Consider the following 14135-nt stretch of genomic DNA (forward strand, 5'->3'; position numbering starts at 1 on the left):
GTGTGGACGTGCATGTGGACATGAGTGTGAACATGCACGTGGACATGAGTGTGGACGTGCATGTGGACATGAGTGTGAACATGCACGTGGACATGAGTGTGGACATGCCTGTGGACGTGCATGTGGACATGAGTGTGAACATGCCTGTGGATGTGCGTGTGGGAAAACTACACAGGTGTTAGCTGCTTTTCTGTGGGAATAGTTGACCCTTGAAGAAAAGCAAAATAGTTCTCCCCCGACGGTTATGCAGCAGAAAAGGAGATGTTTCCGCAGCAGCCTTCCTCATCCACAGACAAAAGCCACTTAACAAGCTGGACCATTCTCAGATTCCCCGCTTTGCTCCTGCAGCTCAGAGACACTCCCGCTCATCTCGCGGGGCTGCCCCTGGGCACGGACTGAAGTGCCACACTGGGTTCACTGGCCCCCCCTCGCCTGGTGGCGGGCGGACTGGTGCTGGTCGCTGAGAGTCTCAGTCTCCTCCCGCCTAAAACGGGCGTGGGAACTAATGAGATACTGTTGCACACGGCAGGGGAAGGGAACGTGCCGCTAGGTGGGCCCCTTCGGGGACACATGCACCTGCCATCACTGCCAGGCGATGCCCTGCCTGTGGGCCCTCCTCCTGGGCAGGTCTGCTCCTGTGGCCGTGTCCCCACGGACCCCACTGCTGGTCAGCGGGCTCCCCTCCCTCTGCGGTGCCTGGGGCTGCGGTGGGGGCTCTGGGCTTTCACAGCTTCCTCCCCATCAAGCCCTACCTGAGCGCCATCTTCCTGGGAATGCTTGGGAATTGGGCTGTTCTGAGCCTTCTCATTCTTATTTGTTGGGTACAGTTGCAGGTTTATTTGGCATACGGGCATTTTATATGATTTTGAGCTCTGTGAGTGGGAGGGAGAGGTGGTCACGTTTCCCCGCACGCAATGATGGAAGTGTCAGTGTATTTACATGATAGTTCTTTGGTCCTGGTGAGTGTGGAACTGCTTGTTTATGCCACTTTTATTTTTTAAGGAGTAACGTTCTATACATCATTCTGACTGCATCTTAGATCCCTGAAATTATAAGGCAAGATGATGGAGGAAAAAGGCATCCAATCATGTTTAAATGCAAATATTCACCCTGACGGCTCCTACTAGCAATTACTGTGGAAGTTCTGGGGCCTCAGGCAGGCCACTTCGCTCCCGCACTGCTCTGACAGATGCCTGCTTCTTCCTTAAAGTAACTCAGACTTACCTTTCTTTTTAAATACATATTTTTTAAGTTTATTTATTTAAGTGCTCTCTACCGCCATCATGGGGCTCGAACTCGTGACCCGGAGACCAAGAGTCGAAAGCTCTTCCGACTGAGCCAGCCAGGCGCCCCAGATTTACCTTTCTTGCTCTCATCTGCCTGTTCTTATTCTCCCTTCCAGCACCACACAGTATAGATGGTTCACCTCTTTTCGGGGCAATTTGTCAGTTTTCTTAATATCTTCTGGTTCGTGGCTGTGAGATCTGACACGTCTGCTAGGTTCCTTTGGAGCGTTTCCTCTTGTACCTCAACTTGTCCACCCTATGCAACAGGACAGGCGTCTTCGTGTTTGGACACTGTACGGACACAACCAACATCTACGGAGAGCTGACTCGTAGCAAGGAGGAAACTAGAGCCCCACCCCCTCCCCATGTACTTACTGTATTCTTTTTCTCCCAGTTGTGAACTTGGATGGCATTTTTTTTTTCCCATTTAATATAGGAATCTGACTTTACATGGTATCCCTACTATATCCAAGTTGGGTTCATTTCACCCATTCTATTGCATGGGGGGTCCTGACCCCCATGAAATATTTTAGTCCTCCTGTGCTTTGTAACATTTGAAATGAGATGGGTTTGCCTCTGGGCCTCACCCAGTCACTGATAAAATATGAAGAGAGAAGGCCAAGGGCTGAGAAGAAACCACATTTCTCTACGAGCCAGGAAATGTCAGAGAGAAAACTGACCAAAAGGTCACCGTGACCAAAAGGACAGAGTAGAGAGCATGTATGTGGCCCTTTAACTCAAAGGGCCACTTTTAAAAATACAAAGGAGTAAGCTTTTGTTCAAACCAGTCAGCCAAAAAAGACTGCAGCCCTATAAATGGGGTGTTACAATCAGGCCCCTCCTGGGGGGCACCATGACACAGAGACAGCGAGCAGAGTGAGGGTTAAGTCTGCACACGTCCCGTGAGCCTCAAGCCCCTCCACACTCTGCAGAACAGGAGGGAGGTCAGTGGGAAAGAGCTGGATCTGGAGAGGGCCTTCGTGTGGACGGTAGCTTTGGAGAAGGCTGGGCTTAACCAGCATCCGCCCGCCCCTCCCACCCCACCCGGGGGCCAGTCCCACCCTGCAACAGGAGACGTTGGGTCCCACCACACCTACTTGCACAGGGCAACTGCAGAGGCTGGACGAATCATCAGTAGCTGTCTTAGCGTTAAGTGACTTAGAATGACGCTTTCTTGTGGGCTTCTGCATTACAGTTTCTACTACTGAGCTACTATTTATATTCATCACTGGCCAAGTAGAAATAACAAGTCATGATGCATACTCAGACTATACTTGCTGGAATGGGATAGCTGATGTGTTCCTGAAATTTTGGAAATTAAATAAAAATGGAATTTCACTAGCTTAATTCCCTAGATTGTTATAGTCAAGAACTGTTATAGTCAAGAACTGTAAAGTCAAGATTTAGAATACCATGAAAGTGACTTCATCCTTAGTCTTTAGACACTCTTTTTTTTTTTTTTTTTGAGAGACAGAGAGCATGAGAGGGAGGAGGGTCAGAGGGAGAAGCAGACTCCCTGCCAAGCAGGGAGCCCAATGTGGGACTCGATCCCAGGACTCCAGGGTCATGACCTGAGCCGAAGGCAGTCGCTCAACCAACTGAGCCACTCAGGCGCCCCTAGACACTCTTTTTTAAAAGAACCTCTAATTAATAAAGTGGGTCAGTGACTCAAGCATCCACATGAATGTGTCATACTCAAAAAAAGAGATGACCCAAGAGAGGCTGATGACAGACAACTTGGATTTTTCTACTTAAAACAACAACAACAACAACAACAACAACAAAAACCCACAGAAAACTTAAGCTTAAAGAAAAATAAGAGATAATGGGGAGTATTTTGTAAATTAGTCTCAAATGCAAGAAAAGTCATTATTATTTTTTTTGCCCTCTCTTTGTAAAGTTTCCAAACTTACTATAGCCCAGGCCAAACTAGAAGAAAAACAAGTTATGTGCTGAACTTACATTTTTGGCTTTCCCTAACACAAGGGAGAAAACTCCCCTGAATGAGTAAAACATGGAATATTTTAATATCCACTTTTAGAACTCAAATTGCTTTTTTTTCCCCCATAAAATCAAGTGCAATGGAGCAGAAGTCTGTGTTTGTCACCAATCCTTTATTGAAACTGGTAACTGACACGCTTTATAATAGAACAACAAAAATAATGTTCAATATATACAGGCTTTGCATGGACTATTTTACTATACAGAAGGCAGAGTGATAACACGCTCTAATTTCCATAATAATTTGTGCACAAAAAGACACCCAGCAGACAATGTGTCAACATTACAGTGGAATGACATCACGGGTCCAGTGAAAATTCAGCCTAATACAAAACGTACTCATCTATTGCAAATGACGGCTTTCTAAAGACCCAGAGCTTTTCAGTAGTAATTCACCCAGAGTCCGAAGCAGAGATTTGGTGTGTGGCTATGAGTCTCTTCAGTGAAACCACCTCTGCAGATAAGTTTGCTATCCCCTGCTTCAGAAACAAATTCTCTGGGTCAGACACTTTGTAGCCACTGTCTTGCATTTCCACAACTCCAGTTTTGAAGCTATTCTGAGTTTTGCCATTAAGTTCTTTTGGATGCCAGTGTTCCGATTTGAGAGACCAATCTTGAATATTAGTCACTTGCACTGAAAAAGGGGTGAGGGCAGAATGTACCATACTTGGGGCAGTATGCTTCTCGAGTTCGAAGTGTCTCTTGGGCGTCCCGTCCATAGGCGAGGCCGGTTTCGGTGCGGCGTCAAATTCGTGATCAAACGCTTCTACTTTGATCTGCATGGCTTTGGCTTTAATGCGGAGCTTGTGCGGCAAGGCGGAGGAGTTCACTTCTGGGACCTTCACCATGGTGGCGTGGCCACGCTGAAGCTCCACAGGAGAATGGATGGGGCCCTTGGGAACCTGCTGCTCATCTTCTCCATCGGATGACTTCCCCACGGCGCCGTCATCTGTCTCCGACGTCCTGGGGGAGTTGCTGGAGGACCGGGCGACCTGCAGCAGAGGGGGAGAGTGGGAGTAGCTGGGGAACGCAGTCCCCATGAGGTTCTGATACACAGAGGCCCGGTAGGCGCCCCGCTCATCACCAGGCTCCCTCGCGTAGCTCTCCAGTTCCACAGGCTCTTGCTTGATGGCCTGGAACTTGCTCTCGGGGCTCCCACAGCCACCCCGCACAGCCCCATCCTGTGAATGTTCCAGCGAGGACACTTCAGAAACATCGGACAGGGAGGCCTGCGGGGAGTGCTTGATGACAGAAATGCAGCCGCTCGTCACCATCGAGGGCTCGTGCTCATCCACAAAGGGGCCAGTGCTGGACTTGGACGCCTGGTAGTCTTGGAAGTACACAGCAGTAGAGTGACTGAGTTTCTGAATCTCTTGGGCATAGGCTGTGGAGCTAATTAAACCAAACTTTAATTTTAGGGAGAGCAGCTCAGCTTTTAAAGTGGCGTTTTCTTCTCCCAGGGCAATCAGTTTGTTCTCCAAAACCAGGTCATTCAGTCGACGTTTCTCCCGAGACCTCTTCGCGGCTTCGTTATTTTTCCGCCTCTTTTCCCAATACATGGCATCCTTCTTTTCATCGGGAATGAATTCCCGTTTCCTCCGACACGCGGAAGATTTGCTCTTCCCCACGCTGCCTTCATTCAGAAGCAGCTCTTCACCCCCTGTCAAGTCTTCTGACACCTCGGTCAGCGCAGAGTTCAGCACCATCATCTTGTCCACACCGCTGCCAGCATCCAGGGATGCCTGCTCCTTCTTGATGGTCTGCATTTTTCTCAGCTGCATCAGAATCAGGACCGATTCCTTCCCCAGTATTCACAAATGCTTTAAAAACTGCGGTGGGAAAGCCATCAATGTTCTCTCTTCCGTTCTGCTGTCCGGAATGAATCTCGCTGGCTCCTCTTACTGAATGGAGTAGGGGTCTTCCTCCTAGGTTCCCTGCAATACAGGAGAAGAGCGTTATCCACTGGGTAAATATTTATTGCCAATTACGCACGAGGAGCTACGCTAAGTATGGAGGACACACAGGTCTGAACAAGACATAGCCCTTCCCTTCAAAGAGGCTGCCATCGGGAAAAGGAGATAGGGGCCCAAATGCCTGTGCTGTAAGCTGCAGAGGACAAGTCCCCAGTGAGACCACTCAGCAGAGTGCCACGTGGGCCAGGACACTGGGAGCAAAACCACACGTGCCCAGGCAGAAACAGAGGAAGGCTGTTTCAGGAGCAGAAATGGTGGCGGGGTGGGTACGCAGAGACAAGACATCCCGGGAAGGAAATGACAGATCGCCTCTGGTTGGTTAAGTTTTAAATGGTACTTGCATATCGTGGTGCTTCTGAATAATTTTGGGTGACATTTACATCACTGCAGAGCAAACACACTCACCCCCCTTCAAAGGAACTTCCCCAGGTAAACTCTCATACCCATACACAAATTCTGCAATTACATGGAATAAAATATACTCTAAAGCGAACTCTGTATTTTCACAAAAATGAAAATAAAAGCCACACAAACAACCGAGTCGTGGTTGTTTTGATCTGACTCTAATGTGGACACACACCTGTCCATCACATTCCTGACTGCATTCTGCCAGGTGGCTCGGCACACCTGGATGTACGGGACTCCTCTCGATAGAGCCATATCTTCTGATGGATCTGTGCTATGACATTAGGTATGTTCCTTCTTTTTTCTGGTTCCTTCAAATTGATTTATCAAACATCCACTTAAAATTGAAGCGCCCAAGGTGCTTTTTTTTTGGGGGGGGGGTCCTGAAAAGTCTGCCCCAATAGATTTCATTTATGCAGTCATTTGGGACTAAAATATACAGTTACTATTCAAAGGGACCTTTTTTTTTTTTTTAAGTAGAGTGCATTTTTGAAACTTAAAATTATTTTAAACCCAGAGAATGTAATTATGGAAAGAATTTCTTTCCATTTTACTAATTAGTTTCAAACAAAATATAAAAAACCCCTCAAAAATAGAACCATCAGCTAGCTTCCTTTTCTGCTGATATTTATAATCTGAATTTGGCTTGACATGAGGTAATAAACCCATATTAGATTCCAATAACAATCTTTTTGTGGTGGTTTTTGGACCCAACTGTGCTTCTCGACAGGGCTTCTCTGCCTGATTTCCCAGTAGGTAATACTTTCATAAAGGAGACCACCGTTCCTTCAGTGCTATCTGCATATGGCACTCTCTCCTGCCACATTAAAAAGATTTAATGTTTTTGTTTTACATCACTCTCCCTTTCTTGTGCATAGTTTTGTAATGACTAATGAAGTGAAGTTTAATTTTATCAGCTGGAAAAGCCTGCCAGCTTCTTGCGCCTTTTCCAGAAGGAACAGAAGAAATGATGTAATAATTTCAGGATCATAAAGAGTAAGGTTTAATGCCACATTTTTGTCCATCAAGCTGAGCCAACATGGAAACAGGCAGTTGTGACTTAGCAAAACCCATGATTAATAACACCAAGTTTCTGTTTGTTTTTGATAACACGATGTGAATGCAAGGAGTCTGCACAGTAGGCAGTGATGGTGTAAAAAGGGAATCTTTCCAGTTATCACTTAGTGTAACAACACTGCTTTCTATATTCCCACTCAGGTTTCGTCTTCTGACACGAAAATCCATCTTTCCTCTACATATCAATGGACTCTTCACTGCTAGTAAAGATTTCTGTTCCCCAGCTCGGTCAAGTCCCCCACCACCAAAGTCAACTGAGTGTTGAGGCAAAGAGTCAAACTTCCAGCAGCTGGAGGACTGTGGCACTGATCTTTTTTGGGGGGGATGCCCTTCAAACCTCCACCAGCTCCTCGGGTACTATTGATTTTTTTAAACATCATATAGTTCCTTGAACACTATTATTCTGGGTACATTTTCCACCAGAGACTCACTCTTTCCCCTGCATTTTAAAATGTGTCCCCTCCTTTTAAAAAAAAAGTCACATTCTTTTAACGTTTGCCTCCCCAGTTTTCACAGTTATGCTTTTGAAATGCCCCACCATTCTGCCTTAGTTACTCTTCCTAAACTTTTCTTTATTTCATCATTTCTCACCCATTTTCATCATTTCAAATCTACCAGGGCGTTGGGACTTTTCAGCCTCCTGGTCCAAAGGCTGCATGTGCCAGGAGCCTCCAGAGTGGGGGGGCTGCCCTCACCACACTGTGTGGAGGACACTGTCCCACTCCATCTAACAAAAGTATCCCCCTTGTCTTAGCATCTCTTTGACCCCTCTCTTCTCGCCGTCTAAGCACTACGTGTCCACTCTGTCATCTCTAGAACTTCCTCGGTACATTCAAAACCTACAGGAAGTCTCCTTTCTTTTTAATCTTCTTCCTATGTGAATTTTACTACATGTACTAGAATCTGGGAGTCTTCCCTCATCTGCAAATACTAATTGTCTCTCTGACTCACTGGCAAATCACCACCTACGATCTTAAGAGTATCTTCTGTAATATTTTTTATCACGTAATCTTGCAGTGTTGGAAAAAAAGTTTATCATGCGTGTGAGATAATGCAGAGAAAGGTGCTGATTTCTACACTGTCTTTCTGCAGGTTTGTTTTGTACATCCAACTAGTATGCAATTTTTTTTTTTTTAAGATTTATTTATTTATTTATTTGAGACAGAGAGAATGAGAGACAGAGAGCACGAGAGGGAGGAGGGTCAGAGGGAGAAGCAGACTCCCTGCCGAGCAGGGAGCCCGATGCGGGACTCGATCCGGGGACTCCAGGATCATGACCTGAGCTGAAGGCAGTCGCTTAACCAACTGAGCCACCCAGGCGCCCTAGTATGCAATTTTTTTCAGGGTGCAAAGTATTGTCTTTGTGTCCTAGCAACAAACTGAACATAGAGGTGTCCGACATCTGATCGGCAGTCACTCATTTGCTTTATCTAAGAGAGTTTTGTAAAGGAAACGCTTTCTGATAGTTTTTTTTTTTAACTGACTGTTATTACGTAAATTCTAAAAAAAGACATTTTACTTGTTAACAGAGAGCTTCTCTTATTCATTAACTGATTTAATTCAACACGGAATGTGGAGCGCCTACTGTGGACCAGGCACTGGGCCAGACTGGGGGCACATAAAGAGGGAGGAGGGAAAACCAAACTCAGGAGTCAAGGAAGTCCTGGTCTCCTGTGGGAGCCCGACCGGAGAACCCAGCGCTAGGGGAGGCCCGCGTGACGGGCACCGGCAGCATGGGGACTGGGTCACCCAGCACATCCTTTCTAGCCCCTCTGCTGGTTTCTTTATGGTGACAATAACACAAGCAATCCCAACAGGTGCTGTTTACTGAACACTTACCACACAGAGAGCCTGGCCTCACGACAAGGGTTTTCAAACAGAAAAGGCTCGGAGGAGTCCAGTGACCTGCCCCGTGCCCCCCAGCTGGCTAAGCAGCAGAGCTCAGCTGCAGCCCAGATCCAAGTCCAACTCCCCTCCCAGCACCCTCTCCGACGCCTGCACGGGGTTGTTCTGGTGCATGCCCAGTTCCTCTTCTGGATCACTCCCATTTCTGAGTAATACACACCCATTCACTACGTTAGTCTTGCGGTAGTAAGGCACCATCAGAGGTGGCCAGAACTTCCTTAAGGCAACAAAGGTACCACCTGGAACCTTCCTCCAGCCTCTTTGGCTGTTGTTTTATATCCCAAGAGTATTTAATGAATTACAAAAACATTCTAAACTCTCATCTCTGCTAAAATTTTAATCTCCTGGCAATCCTATATGCTAAAATAGGGGAAAAGAAAAACGACGGCCAGGGGCATTGGATCCTGTGATTTTTTGGTACAAAACCAGAAAGTATCCATTTTCAACATGGAGGGGAGGTGGGCAGTTGAAACACAGAGAGACTGAGTGACTTTCCCAAGATCACACAGTGCTGAAGGGCAGAGGTGGACCTCAGAAACTAGTCGTGTCCCCGACAGTGAACTCAAAGGAAGTGCTAACGTGGTTTACACGGCCTTCTAACACATCGGCGTTTATGCTCAACTAACGACTCTCTTCCAAACTGTGTTTTCCTTTCAGATTGCCTTAACGCCCACGTCGCCTCTGCGTCACGCTTTCGGGCCACCACCAGCACTGAACTGCAGCACCCCTTCCATTTCCCTTCTCGGGCAACTGTCCCTTCCTGCCGGCTCTGTGACGCTGGCATGTTCGGCGTGGTCAGCCTCACCACTCCCGTTAGATAACAGGGCTGCTTCAGAAGAACACGAATAGAAAGAAATTGAAGAGCCGGAGACACCACATTCCAGCCGACGTATCTTCCCGTCCCTAACGCGGCCACTGTCTCTAATCCATGCTTTTTCAGAGTACGTTACACCACTTCCACAGGCGGGAGTTAGGTTTTGTAAACGCTGAGCTGTCATGTGTATTCAAGTCAGATGACCTAAACGTGATCTTTAATTAAGATTATAATTTGGCTTAAAAAAGTTTAAAAAAGAATAGAAGTTCACAACCTGTAAGTCTCCACCAAATTCCTCCTCGAGGAGTGACATGGTTACTGCCGCTTACGGAGACAGACCTGCACCCGTCCCGGCCCCCAGCGCACCTCCCAGAAGAACCGTGGCTGGCAATTCAAACTCTCTCCGAAACAAGAAGGAACATTTCATCTCCAGCATCTAAAATCCTACCAACAGTTTAGACATTAAATAGTCTACTATGAGAAAAGTTTGTTATTAATGCTCCCTTCAAAGGGGAAGTCTTCTTGCAAATAGCTTGTATTACATATTTTGATTTAAAAATTTACACAAGATGAGATACTATTTGAAGTGCTCCATATTTGGGAAGCATTTTTGAAACAGAACAATCTCATTGTCCTCCACTCTCTGGATATGCCATTTATTCCCTCAGAGGCACAGTATAGATACCATTAAAGAAAAAAAAATCATTTTATGTTAACTTGTAAACTATCTCCCCACTAAGCAGAGAGCTGCTTGTTTTTGAGATAACATGTCATTTCGGTGAAAAATAAGCAAAATTAATTAATTCACAGTTCTTTATTAAAACTAGCAAAATGTCAACCTACATTTCTCGTGGTAGGGTTAACAATTGATGGCATGACTGTTTCAATAAAACGCTTTACTTCTGTTCATGGATAAGAATAAAATCCAGTACTTAAAAGCAGAGTTAAAACAGGAAAGGAATACGCATGTACAGTCAAGGGGGATGGGGGTGTGTGTGAAAAAACCCAGGGAGCATTGAACTCACAAGGGGATTTTCTCATCAGGCTGAAAAATTAAAGGCTTTTATTTTTTAAAGTAATCTCTATGCCCAGCGTGGGGCTGGAACTCACGACCCCAAGATCAAGAGTCACATGCTCCACCAACTGAGCCAGCCAGGTGCCCCAAAGGCTTTTTAAATTAATAAAACTACGCTAAACCTCTCTAATTGCCAATGAAGTGCCTCCCGTTCAATAAGAGATTTCTATCTCTAGTAACACAGACTTTAACCCTAATGTTAGAGAGAAATGTGTACATGATCCAGATATGAACACACACATACAGTGAGTGAGTCTCATGCTTTGCCAAAGTCTGTCCTATCATAGCAACAAATTAACCTACGTTTTCTATTTGGGCAAATTTGTAAATAAATGTGTCAAAATCTGATCAAGTTTATGCTATGTGAAAATATTTCAAGTTTCTTGTTCTCTCTTTAAGTTTAATTTTCAGGTTGTTGCATCACACTGATGTCTCATCCTCAACAAAGGACCACTTAAAAATTAGATTCAATCTTAACAAATATGACAACATTGCATTTGGTGATAGCACTGATAGAACTTAAGGAACTGAAATATGAAACAGTATAATTTGACACTCTTTTATAAGAGGACTGTGTTTGTAACCTACGGCGCACAATGGAAATATTCGGAAGACTGTGTGCAGGAAGGGCAAAGATGCTAACACATAGAAACAACTGCACCGCTGGAGAAGGAAAGACCAGCCACACCCTCACTGAAGAGGGAGAAGAATCTGGGTATGGGGGGTAGGGGGGAGAGGAATAGTAAAGCATTTTTAAAAAGCTGCAGTCACTCAAAGTGGGGACCACTAGTTTCCTTGCTACTTCCAAAGATAATGTATCAGTCTGACAACTAATCTGAAATCCTAAGGGACGCCAACAATCACAAAGTAACTGTTACAGGAAATTCTGCCATGGGTTCCCACCAGCAGAGCACGTGCAACACGCAGAATGGTGGCAGAAATGGTGTGGGTGCAGGGCTGAGGGGGGGGAGGGCAGGGAAAGTTCTTGAATGTTTGTTAAGTACACTGAAGAACCACCCACTCCAGTTCTCCTCAGCTTGACTTTTTGATTTCTTCTTTTTAATTTCACTTTCTTGCCCAGTGAGCAGATGATTACAAATGTCAGTTACTTTACTACGTGCCTTATGAATAGGACGGATTTTTAAAAAAATGTTTTCAGGTTTACTTGAAGGCTATTGAATTGCCCTTTAAGATCCTTGGAGAGTTAATTGATAAAGACACCATGTTCTGATAACTAAAGGCTTATAATACAAAGATCATTCTGATTCCAATGAAACTGAGCCCTCAAAGCACAGATTATTACGAATGGCATCTAGAAAATCCCCACTAAACTGTATCATAAAAACAAGCTTAAGCTCTCTAATTAAAACCGTATGAGAAATGGTTTTTTTTTTTTTTTTTTTTAACTACAGGAAAGTTATTTGCAAAGATATTTGAGAGGTGATTGGGGGTAGTGGTAATACAAATTCATTTTGAAACCGAAAAAACTCTTATGTAATGTCTGTGATCAAAGGTCAACGTCTTTCGACATTCTCAATGAGTCTGATCTGGATAAAAATCAACTCAAATACAGCTTAGGAAAATAACAGGATATCAGACAATGTGTTAATCCTGTGAAATACTGGCACACCTCACAAAACCCAAAAATGCATATTAAAGGAGCTTCAATTACATTGTTTCTGTCATAGTTTGAATCGAATCCCAAGTGTGCTCTCATTCCCTCAATACAAATTAAAAATAAACAACTTCTCACAGCATCAGTGCCATCTGGATTACAATGGAAATAATGAAGTATGTGTGATTTTAGCTCGGGTAAAAATAAAGCCGAGGCAACATGACTGCACCTTTTCCATGCCATGCGGCAATCACATTCACTTGGTGGAGCTGACTGCGGACCAAGGCAAGGTCAACTAGAAATATCCACTCCGTGGGTGAGTCAGGCAGTTGCTCAACACGGGAAAGCGCTCTAACAAAGGGTTTTTAATTTTCAGGTTGTTGCATCACACTGATGTTATAATTGCACTTCGCAAAGATAAGCCTTTAACACAGAAAAGGAAATTGTTTCAAAGACGCCAGTGAGCTAGCATTCACACTCTGGGGAGGGCAAGAGATGGGGGGATGTTATTAGCACAGCCCCCCCTCCCGTTTTCAGGCTGGTGGTCTGGGCTGCTAATCCATCTGTCTGTGCCTCTACTCCCGCACCTGCAGAATGGGGATGGTGAGAGAAGGCAGCACAGAGTCAGGCACAAGGAGGCTAAGGGGCTAGAATCAGCTCTTCATTTCATTTCTGAAGAATGAGCAGCATCAAGGCAATGCCGATGACGAGTGCCTGGGCTTTTGAGCCTCTCGCGATTCTTAAGGAAGCCCTGCCCTGTGCGGCAGGTAGAAGGCTCAACCAGATGAAATCTTGTGTATTAATCAAAAAGACCAAACATCAGCAGTTTCACAGGACACGGCCTTAGTTGTCAAGCACACAGGCTGTGCACACTCCTTCCCAGAGGGCCCCTCTGTGGGGTCTAACCCGCATCAGCTGGGCTCGGACCACAGATGTGTAGAGATGTGGATGATCAGACCAAGGAGAGCCGTCACAGAGAAGTCAAAGGAACTGGAAAAAGCCAGGGCTGTGTGGCACTTGTTACATCATTCCTGCCACCACCGACTCACCTCTGTGTTCCTACCCACGCTTCCCCCAAACATTAACCCAGTGATTTCGGAGGCTCCGCAACACTGTCAAGAATTCACTTCAAACTTAAATTACCACTGAACGCAATGGCACACAATTTTGAGAGAGGAAAAAAAAAGTAATCATTATTAGAACAAAAATGTATCCCAAGAAGGATCTTTAATTATATAGCCTTAACTCAAACTTCAGTCCTTACTATTATTGGACAGAGATTTAGGCAGAGAAAAATGAAGGTGACTGCCTTTATTAAAAAAAAAAAAATCTGGTTCCTGGTGAATTATATGGGAACGGTTTACTGAGCTCCTCAAAACTACCCAGCTCGACGGGTCATATTCTCTCAGTTTACTCTGGACACCAGCAGAGATCACAGCACCTCCCAAAATCACAGGCTGGGGCCTTAGGGCCCAGCTCTTCTGAGCCTGAACTCTTAGCACTCCGCCAGAGCTGGTCCCTAACTACAGACAGTGGCCGGCAGCTCAAGAGAGAAACTGATTGAGGGGCACGGATGTAGGATGTGATCCCACAGAAACCAACTTTTCAACAAAGCAGACTGCCAGAGAACACCTGTGATGTCGCCCTGAATTCACTGCAAACCAGTTGCTGAGCACACTCTCAGAAGTCTTTATGCCAGGATGAAAGTACTGTAGTCTTACAGTAGGACAGCGGCGTCTACGTGGGCGTTTTGATTTTTGTTTTATTTTGAACTCGGGGAATTCAAGTTCTTTCTACTCTAGCCTTTGACCGCATGAAGTAAAGGTACATAAAAAAAAAAGAAAAAGAAGGAAAGAAAAGAATGAAAGAATGAAAGAAAGAAAGAAAGAGAGAGAGAGAGAAAGAAAGAAAGAAGAGAAAGAAAGAAAGAAAGAGAAAGAAAGAAAGAAAGAAAGAAAGAAAGAAAGAAAGAAAGAAAGAAAGA

General features: G+C 45.1%; 1 protein-coding gene across 1 annotated transcript; it reads right to left on the reverse strand.

Moving 5' to 3' along the window:
- Positions 1–3385: 3385 nt before the first annotated feature.
- Positions 3386–5538, reverse strand: NFIL3 (nuclear factor, interleukin 3 regulated). The gene has a single exon (XM_021694390.1). It carries the CDS (start codon positions 5066–5068, stop codon positions 3680–3682), a length of 1389 nt encoding a protein of 462 aa, XP_021550065.1. The 5' UTR covers positions 5069–5538; the 3' UTR covers positions 3386–3679.
- Positions 5539–14135: the final 8597 nt, after the last annotated feature.

Source organism: Neomonachus schauinslandi, chromosome 13 (assembly GCF_002201575.2).
Source record: "Neomonachus schauinslandi chromosome 13, ASM220157v2, whole genome shotgun sequence".
NCBI classification, from domain to species: domain Eukaryota; kingdom Metazoa; phylum Chordata; class Mammalia; order Carnivora; family Phocidae; genus Neomonachus; species Neomonachus schauinslandi.